Below are 18,386 nucleotides of genomic sequence, written 5' to 3'. Positions count from 1 at the left end.
CTGTGTGACTATTAGCTCCACCCAAGGAGAAATCTCATCCATACGAAGGAAAGATCGTGTTGGCCAATGAGATCGTCGATGATGGGGGTTTATTTCACTGACCAGCTGACCATGTTCTCGTCAATGATAATTCTATTATATAAGATCCCAGGGGCATGTTACACACGGTGAAGAGATCTCGTGTACAGATGCAGGCCACGTTATTGGTGCATCATGACCCTTGCTGCACGATAAGATTTATGATTTAACCCAACTACGAACAACAGAGGCATCTTTGTTACAGAATTGTAACCATTACATCTTCCTACTACACAGGTAGCATCCTCTACCGGCGAAGCCGAACACCTACGATGACAGTGCGAATTCCTTTCGCGTCCACCTTAGTGCCCTCGGAAGCTTACAGCGGCGACAGCGAATAGAAGACTTGGATCTTAGGCATCTTGGAGGTATTACATGAGATGAGGCCTTTTATCCATGGAACGTCCACCATGAACGACTGATGGCAGGCAATATGTGAATCTTTATCAGAGGCCTATATGCGACAATTCAGCTGGCTGTGAGAGATGACTCGTAATATAATGTCTGGCATGGTGCCTATTCAAGGGAGGCCTTAGAGCCCTGTGTCACAGTGCTTCACGAGACCTCCATATAGAATCGTGATAGGCAACTAATGCGACGACAACTTCTGCTTGAGGCATTAATCTTCCGGAATGTAGAATGCCGTAGATGGTATAAAAGCGTGACACTCGACCCCGATTATTGATTTTAGATCGTCTTCAACCAGCCCACATCCTACCATTGCACTTCATAACAACCATACAATCAACTTTCTTGTCCAAGATGGAATTCTTCCTTCTTGTCACATTCGCTCTTTTCGTTTCGTCTTCAGCCATGCCCAGTCCTGTCGTGGCTGCCGGCCCCAAAGATCCAATCCAAACTGTCATCGTCGGAGGCCCAAGCAATACAGGTGGCTTCAACCCTCCCACGTTGCAAGTTGATCGAGGTAGTCGTGTGCACTTTGACTTCCTCGCGGTCAACCATACCCTGACCGAGTCCACCTTCGACAACCCTTGCCAGAAGAAGCCGGGTGCCCTGATTGACACTGACTTCAATAATGCAAACCCGGACAACCTACCCAACCAGCACCCTTTTGATTACACGTTCGAGTCTAACGAGCCTCGGTACTTTTACTGCAAGCAAGGCGCGGGTACCAGTGCCAGCCATTGCGCACATGGGGAGGTGTTTGCAGTGAATATCAACGAAACGGTGTTTACGGACTTCCGAGAACGGGCGATGGCAAGTGACTCGTAGATCTTCTGTCTTTCCTCCTAGCCCGGGACTTGTTTGGAATAGGTGATGTTTTTCCGATGCTTCATCCTGGTGTATTAGCAGTTGTTGTTGTTGGTTAATTCTTCCGCTGCTCTTTTTCGTTCTTGTTGATCTTTTCCCTTTTCTTTTGTTTCTCTCTATCCTTCTTCTTGTCCTTCTGTCTTTGCCAGAGATATCGATCATAGGCTCTCTATCGCCTTGGTATAGGTTTTTATTCCCTTTAGAGGTTTTTCCTATGCTGTGATGTAAATGCAAAGGTGGGGTAGCTATGATTGCATATCTCCTATTCACCTAAATTGATTGAAAGCTCACGATATCCCTGCTATTGAGGTCATCCATCTTCAACTCAAGGCCCAGTAATTTATGCCCAAGCTGTGATGGAATCGCCTTGATCCCTACATTCTCAAAGCCCGAAGCATTTCGAGTTTTCAGGCTTTTGTAATTGCAAGCAGTAGGCAACAGAAACATAACGCCTAGGTTGTACATTGGCGTCCGAACGCGAGGCTCTGGAAAGCAATATCTCGAAATACCCCCGGGAACCCGGAGTCTAACAGCCGATTCGTTTCTTTCTGGCCTTCAGTCAAAATATTACATGGACTTGAATTTCGGATATGCCTTACGGCAGAGAAATTCGGTAGATCAAGGCAGAGAGAAGCCATTCCTTCTCGGTCGGTTTTTAAGAGGGCTCTAGGGCCTATTGTGCCCGACATTATGGATTCTCCGTAAAAGACACCGGGAAAAGGTTATACGAGCACGAGACTACTTTTTATTTAACATGCCTCTTTATTCGGTCTGTTTCATGAATGTTATTCGTATGTTGTACAGTAGACAACTTACGTTCTATCTTAGCAATTGTGGACATACCTACCCTAATGTGACGAAGATATCGGCATATCAACTAAACCAGCCAAGTCCGACCCGAGGACGTCCAAGAATAGAAGCCAAATATCGATTGACAGTCCAAGTGGCTCACCCGTCCTCGCAGTTGATTATCCTGATGCCTGGCTGCCACGGCATATTCTGATACCTGATTTGTTCGCCCCGGCCGTGCCAATGCGACTAAATTTCATCCCGTTGCTGAACCCTGTAGGGATAGCGTGCAGGAGTCGGATTCTAAATATATTTCCGATAGACCATGGTCCTGCGTACGGTGTTTGATTGATTATAATTGGCGAAATTGAGTGGAGAACAGGAGTATGAGATCATTATTGCTTCACGGTCGAAAAGAGATCTAGTCAGTTATATGACAAAGAAGAACCCATATGGTAGGACATGCTAGTTCTAAACCAAGGGGCTATTCAGACTCAAACACAAGAGGCACCCACGTTGTCTTGCATGTGTCCTTCCAGGATAACCGATTTATCCAGCGCAGTAAGGACTCTTCTCCCTCAACCACTCCCCATAAAACCACAGCAAGATGGGCGAAACGATCCCCAACCCCAGGCTCACAAACCCAAGCAAACTATTCCCCCACCCAAGACCAAGCCTTCTATACAGACTGTCCGCAAACAAAGGAAAGGCAAACCCCGCTAACGTGCGCACAAATGCCGCCACACCGGTCGCACTGGCAGCGTACCTCGAGTAGGCATCCACCACGTAAGTCTGCGCACATTGGAAGGAGATGATAAGCCCGATGGCGAATATCGCTCCGCCAATGTTAGGGACTATCCAATGGGTCCTGGATTCAGCAGTCCAGCCGTAGATGAACAGGCCGATAGGGACGAGGAGTCCGCCAGGGAGCATCAGCGGGATGCGGAATTCGGGGCGACCGTCGTGGTTGTAGTGCTTCTTGAGACGGAGGTATACCTGGTGATTATTGTTAGATTGTAAATTCAAGTAAGGTGGAAAAGGAACAGTACCCGGTCAAGCACCCGACCGCAAAACTGCAATCCAATGATAAATCCCACACCAAGAGACAGATAGTTCAAACTCGCTGTCCCTTTCGACTCTTCATACGTTTCCTCCCAAACCATCGGGAAAGACGCAAGGCTGCAACCGATCAGTAAGGACTATATGCGATCCACACGCAGAACTGTAAACACCTACACAAGGTACATCAGGCCGTACTGATACCCCCGATAAAGGGCAAGAGCCTGGATAGCCGGCTGGGTAAAAAGCATGATAAACGGCCTGACCAGATTCTTGCGCAGAACCTGCCCAAAACTGCGGTCCGGGCTGTCATACTCCGTATGCAGGTTTCTATTGCCAGTTCTGCGCTGCAGCCTCTCTTTTCGGATCGCCAGAATCCGAGGCGCATAGGTCTCGCTCAGAAGAAGAAATGCGAGGACCTGAATCGTGGCATCTGCCATGGAGACGATCCAGAAGATCCATCGCCATGATAGATATTGGGTGAGGTAGCCACCCGCTGGACGGGAGGAATCAGATCATTACCGTTCTCGTCGGACATGGCGCAGGGATATTTCTAGATCAACATACCGATTGGGCCGATTGCCGGTCCTAAAAATGGCATCACGCTGTAAAGTGCCGTTGCTGCCCCCCGCTCCTCTTTGTGCCAGCAATCGCTCAAGACACCCCCGCCGATCTGGGATAGTCAGTAAATACATGACCTCGTGTTGACAAAGTATCCCTACCGCTTGCGGTGCACTGCCACCGAATCCACTCAAGAATCGAAAAGCAAGCATTTGCTCACGGGAAGTTGCAAAACCACACACGGTGTTGAACACAAGGTAGAACATATTCGCTGACTGTAATACCACCACACGCCCGTACATCTCAGACAAGGGTGCGATGATAAATGGACCCAGAGCATAGGCAAGGAGAAAGATAGACATGAGTAGGTTTTGCTCAATGCCGGAACCGATATGGAACTCGGTTGCCATCGTTGAGAGTGCCGGTGCCACCATTGTAGAAGACACTGGCGAGATGAAGGTAAAACACGAGACGAGGATAGTCGCCGTCCATTTGTTGGCCCGACTCCAATTCAGCGGATTATCGGGGTCATCTGGACCGTTCCAGGTAACCTGGCCCAGGTAAGCTCTAGTCCCAGTGGGATGATTTGAGTTCTTACAAGATTGGGGTCACTTGGCGATTTCGAGGCCATATCACCCTCATTGCTTCTAGGCGAGAAAGATGTGGTTTGCTTGTTGTCCTGCTCAAAAATGGGAGCCATAGCAAATGTAATTTCGACTAAACATGAGAAACTAGCACGCGTATCAAATTTTCTCGTCAAAATCTTAAGTCTCAGCAGGGGATTTTTATCCTTTTCAGAGCCCTACAGGGCTTATGTCGTAAAACCAATTGCCTAAAATTCGAACGCCTAGCATATTCCGGATTCGCAGACTTCCCTTCCTCTTGTCAATCATTTCGACTTAGCCGGCCAAGCCCAGGCAGCAACTGATGATAGCCAGCCCTGTGACGTTATCCCCGAGAGAATTCACTCGCGTGCCGCCTTACTCGACCTATTCGAGGGATCTAGCACATTCTACCGCTGTTCTCCACGTCTTGACAAAGGTCAAGCCGAAAAACCCTATGGGCTGATCGCGATCAAAGATCAGGCAGTCACGTAGTTAAATTTAGAACCGTGCTCTAGTTCTCAGGGTTAATCATGCAACCAGTATAGTGTGCTTTCTGCGACCTCATTGTACCCCGGGAGCCGTCATGGGAGAAATCCGATGAAGCAAACCTGGTGTTCGTAAGGTCTATTGAAGCTACCCATTTTGGAATATACGTCATTGAGAAGGTATTATAGGCACACTGGCGAATTCACGTTATGGAAGAGTCGCCTGTGATATAAACCGTCACTCTCCCGTGGATGTCAACTTTCTGTTCATCATCTACTGGTCGTACGTTTATTGGTTTAGCCTTTCTGTGCTTTTCAACAAAACTGGACACTCGAATTCGATTATTCTTACTGCTATTATCCACCGAGTCATTCAAAGTTTATCGCAATGAGAATACTCGTTTGTCCTTCCGGCTTCAGAGGTAGCATTAGTCCGCATACTGCCGCAGACTGCATCCAGGATGGCATTTTGCGTGCCATGCCCACAACCTCAGTGCGGAAGGTACCTATGGCGGATGGCGGGGAGGGATTCGCCTATGCCCTTGTTACCGCAACGGAAGGACATATCTGCCCACTCCAGATTCTGGGTCCTGCCAGAACACCGATCCCGTCTTTCTACGGGGTCCTAGGAGGCAAAGGCCTCAAGACTGCAGTGGTTGAGATCGCTGCCGCTGCCGGACTTAGCCTTGTACCTTTTGACTGTCGCAATCCCTGCGTCACGACCAGCTTTGGTGTGGGACAACTGATAGCGGCGGCATTAGATGACGGCGTGGAGCGCATCATAGTGGGGTGCGGTGACTCTGGAGTTAGTGATGGAGGCGTCGGCATGCTTCAAGCTCTGGGGGCACGGTTCCTCGATAGAGATGGTAAAGAATTGCCCATAGCGAGCGGTGGGCAATCTCTCCTCTCGCTTGCCAAGATCGACGCTGGCGGGTTGCATCCCGGCTTGCAGGCCGTCGACATCGAGGTGGCCTGCAACTGGAAAAATGTCCTGTGCGGACCATTGGGCGTGGCACGCGTATACGGACCTCAAAAGGGAGCCACTCCAGAACAGACCGAATTGTTAGCGGCATCGTTGGACACTTTTGCCCTCGTGGCCAAGCAATCCATCGGGGTCGAAGTATCAAATGCACCTGGGAGTGGTGCATCCGGCGGGCTAGGGGCAGCCTTCATGCTCTTGGGTGCGACGCTGCGGCCACGATACGAAGCCATCATGCAATATTTCAACATCGCCGATCTGTTCGACAAATGCGATTTAGTATTCACGGCGGAGGGCGGAATTGATGACCAAACCCCCAGAGGCAAAATCCCAGCCGAAGTGGCCATGCGTGCCAAACAGCATGGCAGGCCCGTGATTGTGCTTGCGGGTTCGATTGGGAACGACGCCCGAGTCAACTATGAAGTTGGAATCAATGCATACGCGTCCATTCTGCAGCGACCGTCTACGCTCGACGAGGCGATCGTGGAAACTGAGCGACTGCTGGCGGAGAGTGCGGAGGCTGCCATGCGCATGGTGGTGGTAGGGCGCATGCTTGGGAGAAGTCTGGCCGGGGGCGATGTGGGCGGACGCGACGCGCAGGGAATGAAAGAAGCCGTGAGGGAGGCCGACGCGGGAGTGGGGGTGCCGAGTCCCGTGACCGGAGGGGTCAGCTGACCAAAACTCTAAACTACCACAGATTTCACATGACCAGATGGGTCTGGTTGGACCGGATGATAACAGAAATTGTATGGGCTCGGGGGAATACAGGCGTCTGGCAGAGGCAGAATGATGTTTTAATCCTAGATAGCCTAGAGTGATACGCACATTTATCGTGGCAATGTCACTTCCCTTTCAAAATTTGAATATCGGCTTTTGGTGGACTGTGAGAGTCGAATTACTCATCAAAGAATGCGTTTCTTGCAATTCCCGCGATCGCAGGTCGAAGGAGTCCGTTCGGCTCGGGCGGTCAGGGCCATCCACCGCCCGATACTGCCGGGCAGCTCGGTCCCCGGAACAACCATCCACCGGGCTTGGTGCCTGGGGCCAAACCGTCTACGGCAGGTGGGACAGTTCATGCATAGCGTCATTCCAGTGTGCGTATTCTCCGTTCTGCGAAACAATGGCAATTGCAGTAGCTGGAGGCACCGGTGGTGTCGGCAAGACCATCGTCAGCAAGTTAAGTGGGAAAGTCATCATTTTAACTCGTAGCGTGTGTTGCCATCATATTCATCTCGAATGCACCGAGTACGGCTAACGTACCCCAGAAACCAGAGCCTCCATCGGACACCAACAGTCCCGAGGACAGAAAAAAGGTGCAAGTGGAATATAATGACATCTCGTCATTGAGCAAAACCCTGGAAGATCATGACGTGCACACTGTCATCTCCGCCATTTCCATATATGACGGTGAAACCAGCCAGTCGCAGCTGAATCTAATCCAAGCTGCCGACAAATCCAACGTCACGACGCGATTTATCCCGAGCGAGTACTCTTTCATTCAGACCCATGAGTATGCTTCCCTTTCAATGTCAATCCTTCTGCTAATGATCACAGCCTCCTCCCCATCGACCCGAGCATCCAACATTTCATAGACGCCGTCCAACTGCTACAGAAGACTAATCTGCAGTACACTCGGGTAATCCCCGGCTTCTTCATGGACTACTGGGGAATGAATCCCGAGAAAGTCATCCAGACCAATCTTCAGCCCTCAGCCTTCGGCACAGACATCGCCAATTGCGAGGCTGCTATCCCCGGCGACGGGAACGATAGGATCTGCATGACTTACAGTGAAGACATGGCAACTTTCGTAGCACGACTTCTTGACGTGAAGGACTGGCCTGAATTCAGCGTCGTCGTCGGTGATGAGTACACGTATAATGAAATTATTCAATTAGGACAGGAGCTCCAAGGTCTGAGATGACCACATTACCCTTAACTGTGAGCTTTGTACTGACACTCCACAGGAAAGCATTTCAAGGTGGTGTATGACAGCCACGAGAGGGTCAAGGAAGGGAAAGTCACCGTTCCCAAGATGCCGCCAGGATGTCCGTACTCGGAAGACGAAGTCTACGAGATGACCGTGTTGGTCAGCCGTCTGACGATCGCTGGGGTGTTTGATCTACCCAAGATCGGCCGGTTGAATGATCGATTCCCGGATATTTCCACGAAGAAACTGAGAGACTTCATGCGCGACGCCTGGAAGGAATAAGAATGCAGGTGTATGAATCATATCACCGAACCCAATTTACAGAAGGCTACTTTCAAGGCCATGTATCACGAATTTCCTTCATATCCCGATGGCTTGAGGTTCTGATCATATGCAGTTCTTATATACAAAATGGTATCTTTCTTATAATACAAATCCAACCATGGTCCGTCTTTCCTCGGAGAATTCCAGAACCCTCATGACACCACACAGATTCCGGCTCGGTTGGTCAACAACCATCCCGTCGTCCGCGTGCCTTCTTCAACGGAGCATGTTATTTAGCTCGTGAATCCAACTCCCTTGGCCCGGGTTCTGTCTTCCCCAACTCCTGGATTTGGTATTGTTCCGGTGGCGGATAAGTCCATGCCGGTTGCATATTGTTCGGCTGGACCGCGGGCGACGGAATTCCATTGTATCCAAACGGCGTCGGGATCAATTGGGATTGCGCGGGTTTCCGTTTCCTCAGGAACCACAACGCGATGACCGCAGCTATTATGACAACGCCAGCTCCAACCCCGATGCCGATACCCGCGGCTGCGCCGGCTCCCAGTCCCGATGACGATGCGGCGGGGGAATTTGTAGTTGCCATGGCCGTTGAGGTCCCCGTCCCCGTGGCCGATGCCGTCGAGGCCCCCGTCGCATATGTCGGGGATCCGTGGATGGGAAGGTATTGTATCGTCGCCAGCTGATCAGGCGCCGGGCCCGGGTATATCTCGCCGCTGGGATCCGAGCAATCGGGGGATTTCGTCGTGCTGTTGTACCCGCAACAAGCCCAGTGTCCGGTATTCGAGTTCCATATTAGATCTGATAGTGGTCGGCCGCCTGCACAGGTACCAGTGCCAGTTAGTGCGCTGTCATCCGCGGGAAATGGGCGCATTCCAGAGTGCCTTACCGCATCGCGTGCCACATGCCGGATCCTGGAGTGTTTCGTCCGTGCAGTCGGCATTGTAATACCCCTTGTTCCCGTTGTCGCTGACATGGACACAAATCGAGTTGCTCAGGCAGTAATCGCCCTGCACGCAGCAATTGACATGTTCGTTTGTTGAGTTCGTCACTCCACACGGCACGTCGACTTTGACTTTGTCGATGGAGCCCGCATGCATGGCATAGCACGCTTTGTCCGACATGATTACGATTAAAATTAGAACGGGCGATAAAAAGAAAATAAGCAATTAATAGGAGCGACCACTATGCCAACAGCCAAGAATCGGAAGGGAAGAGAACCGAAATAAAAATAAAGATGCGGGCGCGATCTTGGTTTTTTAGTGTTGACGGTCGATGGGGAAGGGGGCGTGATTTTACCCCGATGGACCCCGGCGAGGATCGCTGCCCCCTGAGTATATGAGGCTTTCTCCGTCGAAAATGTCAATTGGCCCTGCAACTCGGCCTGGTGCCACCGCCGAAACGTCCGCGGAATGCCTTAAAGACCTAATTTGCCATCCGCCAATAGTTCGTGCTGTCGAGCTGGTGCTTGCGTGGATCTCGTCAGCCGAGTTTGTCGAGCATCCTCGTTGAACCGTCCAGAATCACACGAAGACGGAAGCATATTCCGCCGATCAGCCCTGGCCTAATTGCCGATTATGGTCCTGGATCATCGGAACCAGAACATTAGCAAAGACGGACGGAGTAGGAGTCGAGGGACAGTCCGGAGTGACGAATGTCTCCTTCGCAGGGAGTCCGCGGAGTGGACTGCGAGATGCTCCTTGCCCGGTGAAACCATCCACATGATCCACCTTGACAGCTCTCAATTTTGGATCCAGGCTACGGAATATGGATTTGATTTGCATTGTCCGCTAACCATAATCCCTCGGCATCAGTTTGAAGTCATCAAAGTATAGGGATCTACGCAGTAACTCCTTCCAACGCTCGACAGCTAAGCCTTTCTTACTGCTGCACCACGGACCACGTGCGGCGTTCATAGGCAAAAGATTTCGCAAGAATCCGCGGCATCCTGCAGATCCCTGGATTTGGAATCAGAATCTGCGCGGTGGGTCAATGGGATGATCTGGACTAAACATCCTTTTGGCCCCCAGGGCCTGCCGACTCTCGCACGCTCCACGCCCGCTTTAGAAGCCTACAGATGCGCACATTGGCGGTCGAGCTCCCAAATCGACCGTTCACCAGGGTCGGAGGGGATTCTCCGCGTTGGGGATTTATTGTCCATGGCGAACACCCGACGTCTCTCCAAGAGCAAAGACAGTTGATCGTCGTGATATCAAGACCGGGTGGAGCTTGTCGGGTCCACCCAGCGGGGATCAACAACTTGCGGTTGATGGCCAAAAGCACAAAAACAACAGATACCAACACTGGGATCAAGGTCGAATGGAAAACCAAGAAATCTTCTGGTTTTGCCGTTGTACAAATTGTTTCAACCAGGTTAGACCAAGAATACCTCGATGTAGACATTTTCCTACTCCCGACGGATATATATTTTGGCTACACGATTCCACCCCATGAAGATAAAACATCACAAGTTGGCTTACTGACTCATATTTGACCAATAACCCAAGCACTTCAGGCCAGTCATATGACCAGCCTTCCTAGGATAAGCCAACCGAGTCAAGGAATCAGATGAAACCTCAACCTGCCGTCGTCCTAGAAAGAGCAGTTGTCCACGATCCGACAGCAGTCCGGAGGGGATTGAAATTTTGGGGTAATTCTATTGGAGCACGATAGTCGGTGTACGACCTGGGATGGTTCGTCTCTCAATAATGAATGGATGCGTGTGTTACCTCGCGGCGTTCGAGGCGAACCTTGAATGGAACAGAACTCTCTTTGAACAACCTGCAATTTTGAGACTCGACCTGGATTGACAGAGATTCATGCTTTGGTCCTATGGGTCTATCCGCTCCAGTCTGGAGAGTTGTCAGGGCCCCTGACAGGTGGAATGTGGAGGTAAACTCCGCCGGTGTGCCAGCTCACAAAAAGGAGAAGAAGTTACACCGGTGGTTGGCAATGAGCTGATACTCCAGTCGCCTTACAAAGTGGCCTGTAGGTACAGTTCTCACGAGCGAAGTAGGTTAATTGGTGGGACAATGCAAGACCCGAGGCCCAAGCCCATTTGGCGCAGACGATTGATGCGATCTCTGCTCCTGGGGCTTCAGCCCCCTCACTTTGAGGATGGGCGCATAGCATGAGGATTCCCTGTTTCTGTCTGATGTAATGGCGATCTCATCCGGCCGGAGCCAGTCCAGACTGGGTGCCTGAGATGCGCTGGCACGCGCATTCCAGCGGCTGCGGGGAATCCACCTTTTCTCTCTTTTCCTTGGGATCCCTTTGTTCCTCTGGCGTTTGTCTTCTCCGACCGATTCCTCTGGACGCGTTCCGGGGCCTTGATCGACACGAGCTTGGGTCGTGTTGGGTGATGCGTCCATATTACAACGGGCTGGTTCCTTCTTGCCGCACGTTTGTTTTCCTTTTGGTTTTATCGCGCCTCTCCCTTTCCCATACACCTACCTTCAGAACCATCCTGATTCACTGTTCGAGTCTACAGCCTTGGGTCAAGTCTAGTTGGCCACTGGTGAGGACCCCGGAGACCCCCGACGTCACCGCCGCTAATCCTGGAAGCTAACGGCTGCCTCTAGTTAAAGGACAAGAAAACAATACCAAGTCCATATCACCATCCTCTCCGACCTGCTTGTCATGACCGACCATCCGATGCAGACCGCGGAATCGCGCGGATCCTGCAACATCCTCCGCAGCCGATCGCTCGAGAGCACCTGCGTCTTCCGGCGCTTTTCGCAGTGGCTCTGGTCCAGCTGGACCGCCGTGCCCTCCGAATCGCAGTCCACCGTCCAGAATGCTGCTCGACGGGGAAATGACCCAAACTACAGTCTGGCGCCTGGCAAGCCCGCTGGCGACACGACGCCGCGTTACATCCCCAACGATGAACCCCCGCAGGAACAAATCGCCGAGCGGGAGAATTATCCCTGCAAGGCCTGCCAAGCGTGGGGAGTGACATGCGATCGCCAGCGACCGCGATGCGCCCACTGTCTCGACCAGCAAATCCTGTGCTTCTACGTGGCCCCCTTGCCGAAGACCATCCGGCGGCCCAAGCAACCTGCATCGTCGCATCCGACGCGACCGAGAGCGTCGGTCGGGGCGAGCGGATGAGTAGATGATCGAATCGCGATGATCGCGATTGAGCTCGGGTATCGTCGCGCTATGCCAGGGCCCTCCCCGGATGGCGTCATGAACGGCCGCTGGTGGCTTTTCTCCTCGTCATTTTCTACCTGCACATATTTCTTCTTTGCTAGCTTAGAAGCGACTAATCACGGGGTGTTTGATTTTGGTGGCGACTGCGTTGCTCTTTTGTAAATGTCCCAATCGCTTCCACTTATTACATGGCTCTCTCCATGTTGGGTAAATTGTCGGTTAGAAGCCTTGACGACAGGCAGAACTGTGACTCAACTATCCACAAGCCATTTCTAGATGTGGTCTGACTATCTTGTATCGATAAGGAAGCATGCATGAGCCCGCCGCTCGGTCGCAGCCATCCTACACATAGTGAGTGGGACTCTTCCTCGGTCGCAAAGTCGCCAAGCTGGGTATACTGACCAGGACACGAATCACAGACACCTGATTGACTATGTTTTCACCTGCTGCTTGTGAAAAACCCCTGGGGAAGAATTAACCATCGCCACCCCAACAACCAGCAACTTACCAGGAACCACAGGCATCCAGCTGGCCCTCGAGCTGCAGAAGAACTCCCCCTTTGGGGGCAAAGCCTCCGGGTCGTCCAAGGATCCAACGCAGAGGTAGCGGGACTGCTCCTTGACGGCATCCTGGACACGCGAATTAAACACCATTGTTGTCATCCATGGCAGTGACCCAGCCTACCCCATATTCCAGAATGAAACTGCCACACTCTGCACAAAACTCCCGGTGAATCACGACCCCGGACCCGTTGTCTGCCGCATGTTCTTTGGGCGTCCCGCGGACGATGCGGATGGCGTCTTTAGGGATCTTCGCTGTGAGACCGTAATTGGTTCCGAAGGCTTTCTGAATCACGGTCATCTTAGGGTATCTGTCTTGCTGGTAATAGCGACAAGCTTACCTTGCAATTGCGACAATGGCAGAGCGACGTGCGTGCGTCATCCGGCGAGGACAACTCCAACTCATACTCGATTGCCCGACAGTAGCACGAACCCGTATAGGTTGGCATGGTGGTAGAATTCAATGACCCAGATCATCACCTTCAGCGACAAGTTATCGAACCAGTCGTAAATAATGGCCGGTCGCAAGGCGTTGATATCAGGATGTCGTGGACTGATGCGAGCCTGACGTCATGGCGTTGTGGCCGTTCAAATCCCGCGGATCTCGTCCCACCGACTTCGCCTGAAACCAGACTGTTCTCTGCGTGAAGAAACGCCACGAAGGCAAATTGCCAATGGCGGGCCGTCGTTGGATGACCTGATCGTCCCCGAGCGGAGCTTCCCCTCTTCTGCTCCGTGAGTCTATTAGAGTTATGGATTTCTGAGGGTTTGTTGATAGCCTGGACTCTTGAGTTTCTCGCATCTACGCACAACGAACTGCCTAGTATTCGATATCGTGATTATATCGCTTGTTTCACACTATAATGGCAACGAATAGTCCATCAACGCTTGAGCATAGGGATGTCGTATCTTCGTTCATCTTCCATTTCCCACCAAGTCAACCGAACGAGCCTGTCGTTGCACTCTTTCGTCGCAGCGACAAGGTAAACACCTACAAGTAGGCCATTCCCTTTCAGCCCCCCATAGTCCCCAGGCCACTGAATTAACACTTCATCAAGACACCATCTAGCTCCCATCTCCGGCACCATCAGTCGCAAAGACAAGGATCCCCTCACAGCCGCCTGGCGCGAGCTCCAAGAAGAAACGACCCTGACCCCGTCGTCTCTATCCCTCTGGCGAACCGGTAAACCGTTTACCTTCAGCGATCCGTCCGTCAACCGAGAATGGACGATCCACCCGTTCGCTTTCCGACTCGCCGATGCCGAAAGCGCCATTAAGATTGACTGGGAGCACGAGGGATGGGAATGGCACGACCCGCGAGCGGTGTCGGACGATGAAAGCTTCGGAGGAGTCCCCCGACTCATGGAATCCCTCCATCGAGTCTGGTTCGAAGGCTCGCTCAACCCGCGAGCCGGGAAGGCCCTGGCGACCGGCCTGGAACGACTGCGATCGGACCACGAAAGCGGCGCGAACGAGCTGACAGCTATCGCATTGGCCGTGTTCCGCGATTTTATCATGCACACGCGCAACGGACTCGACGAGAGCTGGTGGAGCTCGGTGCGGATGGTCGCCTGGCACTTGGTCAAAAATGGGCGCGAGAGTATGGCTGCGGCGATCCTGAACGCCGTCTTATCGGTGCTGACCGAGATGGAGGACGTCGTGAGTCAGAAAACGGATCAGGAGCTGAAGTGGGATCGGATCCTCGCGATGATGGACTTCCAGGTGACGAGACGTACCGCGAATACGGGACGAATCATGGAGTCTTTCACGGAGTACCTGAGGTCGAAGTTTCTGGCTGACGGGAAGAGAGAGCAGATCACTATTCTCACCATGTCGGCTAGCTCGACGATTCGAGACAGTATTCTGAATGCCTTCGCAGCGCTTGATGTTCACACCCTTGAGCTCCGGGTCCTGGAGTCCCGACCGCTCTTCGAAGGCGCCAGCATTGCCTCCTCGGTCCTCTGTCAATTCAAGTCCCAATTCGAAGGTACTGACAAACAACTCAACATCAAAGTCTACACCGACGCATCGGCCGCTCTGGCTGCACAAGATGCGGAGATCCTTCTCCTCGGCGCCGACCGGATCTCCGCACGTAAAGGCGTCAGCAACAAAACCGGCTCTTTGCCCGTCGTCCTCAGCGTGAAGCACATCACCTCAAAGGCTCAAGTGGTCGTGCTCAGCGGCCTCGAGAAGATCAACGGGACATGCGGTCTAATCGATGACGATACACACGAAGACAACGGACCGAGAGAGGTGGTTCATACTTGGAAAAACGACGGCATCAAGGGCATGAAGATTCTTCAAGACGGGATGGACCGCAATGTCGTCGAGGTAAAGAACGTGTACTTCGAATGGGTGCCATCCAGTCTGGTTGATGCCTTTGTCTGTGAGGATGGGATCCTGGATGTCGAGACCATACGGGAAAAGTCGACGCAGTTGGGGATGTTGGCGGATCGATATTTCGGGGATCTTTAGCTGAGTTCCTGTATAGACATCATAGGGAGTATCGACTGGATCGGCGACCAATGGAATCTTACAAACGAATTGCTCGAGCCCGGTAGAGGAACCACAGTCCTACACAGTACTTCGTCCACGCGGATTTACGGCCGGAGATCGACAGAAAAGACACGGACGCCAAGGCTGGAGATCCCGTGCGGCACATGATTGGTCACCTGCCCCTGTCGTGCTTACCTCAGCAGCGGATTTAACGTTGGATTTTGGAGGGGATGGGAGTCTCTTCTTGTCTTTCATCGGTCACCGACAGTCATCGCAGTCCAGAGACAAATGGCCTTGGATCAAAACCGTCGGTTACGAATCCTCGCGAACGGGGATCAACCCGGCTCCGGTGTGTACACGATGGAACATGCAAGAGTATAAGATGGCCGAACGCCTCAAGATCCAGGGCATAATGAACAACCATCTCAGCCCTCTGGACAGAAGCTTCTCTGGCTACCTCTTGAATCCCTCAAGCTCACACATCGCATAGAAAATGCCGAACGTTCTCATCGTCGGCGCAACCGGCTATCTTGGCCTTTCTCTCGCCAAGTCATTGCTGCAGACAGGTGCCTATACAGTCTGGGGCACTGCAAGGAGCCCCGAAAAGGCGAAGACACTGCTGGTGAACGAAGTCTCCCCAGTCGAACAGGACATCACAAACTCTGAGGCTCTATCCGAATTCATCGCTACAAACTCGATCGACATCGTGGTAGATGCGTCGTCCGCCTACGAGCAGTCGGGCCAGATACTGGCCGGAGTTGTAAACGCATCCAAAGCTCGGCAGGAGGCTCTCGCAAAGGAAAATATCATCTCTCCCAAACTCGGCTTCGTCTACATTTCTGGAACTTGGGTCCACGGGTCTCCTGCCACCCGTGTCAGCGACCTTGCTCCGGTCGGCAGCAAGTTATCCGCCGGCAAGCCTGCGACGGCGGTGGCGTGGCGACCGGCTCACGAACAAGCCATTCTTGCCGCCCGCGATACGTTGGACGTGGCGATTGCCAGACCCGGTGCTCTGTACGGCCGCAGCTCGTGGGTGTTCGATACTTGGTGGCGTGTTCTGTTGGAAGCTCGCCAAACGGACAACACCGCCACAGTCCAGGTGCCCGCTGATAGGGCTGCGCGAACCGGTATTGTTCATGTCGACGATGCGGCGGCTGCCATTCGCTCAATCATCGACCGTCTCGACGGCCGGTTGGGATCATGGCCCGTGTTTGACCTTGTTACCGAGACCCTTTCCGTGGTCGAGATCATGGAAGCTGCGAAGGCAGTGCTGGAAGTGAAGGCGCCGCTGGAGTATACCGGCACTCACGGCAACCCCTTTTTGGAGGCTCTCAGTTTAATCTGCAACACGAATGCTTCTCATGCCAGGATTGTGTTGGGCTGGGAACCAAAGCGCGTCGAGTTCCTGTTGAACGTTGCAGTCTTCGTCAAGGCATGGCAGGCTTCGCAGTAAACCTGTGAGACTGATTGTTGGGGGCTTTAAAGTCTGACTCCATGTCTCTGTCAGCGTAAGTATGCGGACTCCTAGCAGAATCGTCTTTCGGCATGTCTCCCTATACATAATTATTGCATATTCTTCATCTCGGCCAGAGTTGGCTCAAGGTGAACAATCTTGATGATATCCCGCTATCCAATTCCCATCACTGTTCTTCAAACATATCCCGTGTAGTCCTAAACCATCGGCAATTGCCAAGCAGCTAGTCATGCAAGGCGTCGCCCAAGACTCTTGGGCTTCCCTTAAACCGCCTAACCCAACCATCCTGACGACACGAGCCCTGTGGGGGCTAAAAGCAAAGGGCCCCATCCCCTCAACGTGCGGCTGGAAGAATGTTGCCGGCAATCATTAGCACTTCTGAGGTTTTCTCATTCAACTCTTCTCCGCCCCTTTCTCCGAACCCTATTGATCCGCGCTCGTCGCCGGCGTCCATACCACAAAATGACCACCGAAGCCCCTCAATACTCTATCCCTCCGGACTGGTCTCCGTCCAAGGCGGGCTGCCTGCGCAAGGAGGACTACTGGCTATGGTTCTGGCCCGATCACAAGAATGACAACCGCACCGTGCTGGGTGGGCCCTCGCAGACGACCGATTGCTTTCCGCCGACCTGGGCTGCGTCGGACGTGTATGTCGGGACGAACTGTCCACCAAGCTACACGAGTGCTTCATGCGAGGGCAGTGACGAACGAGAGACAGTGACGTGTTGTCCGGAGTAGGTCTCCATTCCTCCGAACAACTTCAAATCGTGCCCTGAGATATCGCTAACCCTCTCCAATCGACCGGTTCTAGTAATCACCGCTTCACGTGCGCAGTATCAGAGACTCAAAAAGCGCATGGCTCCTACTTCCCCTGCAGATTACAATACACCAAGACGCGAACGGTGCCGGCGACGTTGACAGATTTCGTATCGAACACGATAAACGTTGACATGGTGACGCAGAAGCCGGGCCTTCATCTGTATGCGCTAGGAGTATTATTCGTGACGCCGGTACGTTACCCTTTACGAGTCCTGATCTACATTGATATCCCGAGTGCTTATACGATCTGGCACATCAACTAGACGGCAACAACCGGGGACCTCGCCACTGCGACCACTACCCACACATCCTCCACCTCGTCTGCGACATCCTCGTCGACCGCATCCTCCGAACCTGATACCTCGTCATCTTCCCTCAGCGCAGGCGCATCGGCAGGGATAGGGGTCGGAGCCGCCGCCGGCGTGATCATAATAGCCGCCATGGGATGGTTCTGGTATCGACGAAAGAAAGCCGCAGATGCGGCGAGGGCGGCCTCAGCTATGCCCTACCAGCCGTATGTGCAGCCCGTACAGCCAGCTCACGGTCATCAGTACATACCCAGAGAGCTAGAGACAAGTGGGAACCAGAAGCAGCAGCTTACTGAGTTGCCTTCTTGATGGCGGAATAGTGTAGATTCATAGAACGGAAATGTTTATATAGTTGGTACTTAATGCCGAGTGGCCTCTTCTACGCATACGATGCCTAATGAGGGTTAAGAGCTTGGTTCGCATTTGGTGGGCGTTGTGATGCTTACCATTTTTCGGAGTGTAAATTTCAGTCAAGTCGTGTGAATATACCTAGATTCAATGCTGTTTGCTGCCAACTAATGAAAGGTAAAGGGTCATCCG

At 52.5% G+C, this 18,386-nt stretch overlaps 10 protein-coding genes across 10 annotated transcripts; 7 read left to right on the top strand and 3 right to left on the bottom strand.

Moving 5' to 3' along the window:
* Positions 1–891: 891 nt before the first annotated feature.
* On the top strand, positions 892–1,311 carry P170DRAFT_478278 (cupredoxin domain-containing protein; the record flags this gene model as incomplete). The annotated part of the gene is made up of 1 exon (XM_024853547.1): positions 892–1,311. One exon carries the CDS (start codon positions 892–894, stop codon positions 1,309–1,311), a length of 420 nt encoding a protein of 139 aa, XP_024702732.1.
* Positions 1,312–2,547: 1,236 nt separating this feature from the next.
* Positions 2,548–4,491, bottom strand: P170DRAFT_413366 (MFS transporter). Its single transcript, XM_024846974.1, has 6 exons — positions 4,358–4,491; positions 3,921–4,310; positions 3,766–3,871; positions 3,376–3,694; positions 3,189–3,318; positions 2,548–3,135 (listed from the first exon to the last, which is right to left on the bottom strand). Exons 1-6 carry the CDS (start codon positions 4,457–4,459, stop codon positions 2,689–2,691), a joined length of 1,494 nt encoding a protein of 497 aa, XP_024702731.1. The 5' UTR covers positions 4,460–4,491; the 3' UTR covers positions 2,548–2,688.
* Positions 4,492–5,177: 686 nt separating this feature from the next.
* On the top strand, positions 5,178–6,618 carry P170DRAFT_457716 (glycerate kinase family protein; the record flags this gene model as incomplete). The annotated part of the gene is made up of 2 exons (XM_024851736.1): positions 5,178–6,368; positions 6,526–6,618. Exons 1-2 carry the CDS (start codon positions 5,238–5,240, stop codon positions 6,616–6,618), a joined length of 1,224 nt encoding a protein of 407 aa, XP_024702730.1. The 5' UTR covers positions 5,178–5,237.
* Positions 6,619–6,931: 313 nt separating this feature from the next.
* On the top strand, positions 6,932–8,168 carry P170DRAFT_512028 (uncharacterized protein). Its single transcript, XM_024854952.1, has 4 exons — positions 6,932–7,038; positions 7,094–7,338; positions 7,383–7,738; positions 7,793–8,168. Exons 1-4 carry the CDS (start codon positions 6,949–6,951, stop codon positions 8,035–8,037), a joined length of 936 nt encoding a protein of 311 aa, XP_024702729.1. The 5' UTR covers positions 6,932–6,948; the 3' UTR covers positions 8,038–8,168.
* A 140-nt stretch (positions 8,169–8,308) lies between these two features.
* On the bottom strand, positions 8,309–9,161 carry P170DRAFT_512027 (uncharacterized protein; the record flags this gene model as incomplete). Its single annotated transcript, XM_024854951.1, has 2 exons — positions 8,309–8,856; positions 8,927–9,161. The coding sequence occupies 2 exons, from the start codon at positions 9,159–9,161 to the stop codon at positions 8,309–8,311; spliced, it is 783 nt and encodes a 260-aa protein (XP_024702728.1).
* Positions 9,162–11,213: 2,052 nt separating this feature from the next.
* P170DRAFT_439090 (uncharacterized protein) lies at positions 11,214–12,467 on the top strand. Its single transcript, XM_024849758.1, has 2 exons — positions 11,214–11,554; positions 11,619–12,467. The coding sequence occupies exon 2, from the start codon at positions 11,677–11,679 to the stop codon at positions 12,145–12,147; it is 471 nt and encodes a 156-aa protein (XP_024702727.1). The 5' UTR covers positions 11,214–11,554; positions 11,619–11,676; the 3' UTR covers positions 12,148–12,467.
* A 153-nt stretch (positions 12,468–12,620) lies between these two features.
* P170DRAFT_478272 (GFA family protein) lies at positions 12,621–13,198 on the bottom strand (the record flags this gene model as incomplete). Its single annotated transcript, XM_024853546.1, has 4 exons — positions 12,621–12,652; positions 12,698–12,818; positions 12,874–13,035; positions 13,091–13,198. 4 exons carry the CDS (start codon positions 13,196–13,198, stop codon positions 12,621–12,623), a joined length of 423 nt encoding a protein of 140 aa, XP_024702726.1.
* A 414-nt stretch (positions 13,199–13,612) lies between these two features.
* P170DRAFT_363016 (translation initiation factor eIF-2B subunit family protein) lies at positions 13,613–15,224 on the top strand (the record flags this gene model as incomplete). Its single annotated transcript, XM_024844549.1, has 2 exons — positions 13,613–13,746; positions 13,808–15,224. 2 exons carry the CDS (start codon positions 13,613–13,615, stop codon positions 15,222–15,224), a joined length of 1,551 nt encoding a protein of 516 aa, XP_024702725.1.
* A 190-nt stretch (positions 15,225–15,414) lies between these two features.
* P170DRAFT_439085 (NAD-dependent epimerase/dehydratase family protein) lies at positions 15,415–16,871 on the top strand. Its single transcript, XM_024849757.1, has one exon. It carries the CDS (start codon positions 15,739–15,741, stop codon positions 16,696–16,698), a length of 960 nt encoding a protein of 319 aa, XP_024702724.1. The 5' UTR covers positions 15,415–15,738; the 3' UTR covers positions 16,699–16,871.
* A 180-nt stretch (positions 16,872–17,051) lies between these two features.
* P170DRAFT_466674 (uncharacterized protein) lies at positions 17,052–18,337 on the top strand. Its single transcript, XM_024852435.1, has 3 exons — positions 17,052–17,453; positions 17,531–17,729; positions 17,802–18,337. Exons 1-3 carry the CDS (start codon positions 17,182–17,184, stop codon positions 18,153–18,155), a joined length of 825 nt encoding a protein of 274 aa, XP_024702723.1. The 5' UTR covers positions 17,052–17,181; the 3' UTR covers positions 18,156–18,337.
* Positions 18,338–18,386: the final 49 nt, after the last annotated feature.

Source organism: Aspergillus steynii (genome assembly GCF_002849105.1).
Source record: "Aspergillus steynii IBT 23096 chromosome Unknown P170scaffold_6, whole genome shotgun sequence".
Classification (NCBI taxonomy): domain Eukaryota; kingdom Fungi; phylum Ascomycota; class Eurotiomycetes; order Eurotiales; family Aspergillaceae; genus Aspergillus; species Aspergillus steynii.
This window is presented reverse-complemented; position numbering and strand designations above follow the sequence as displayed.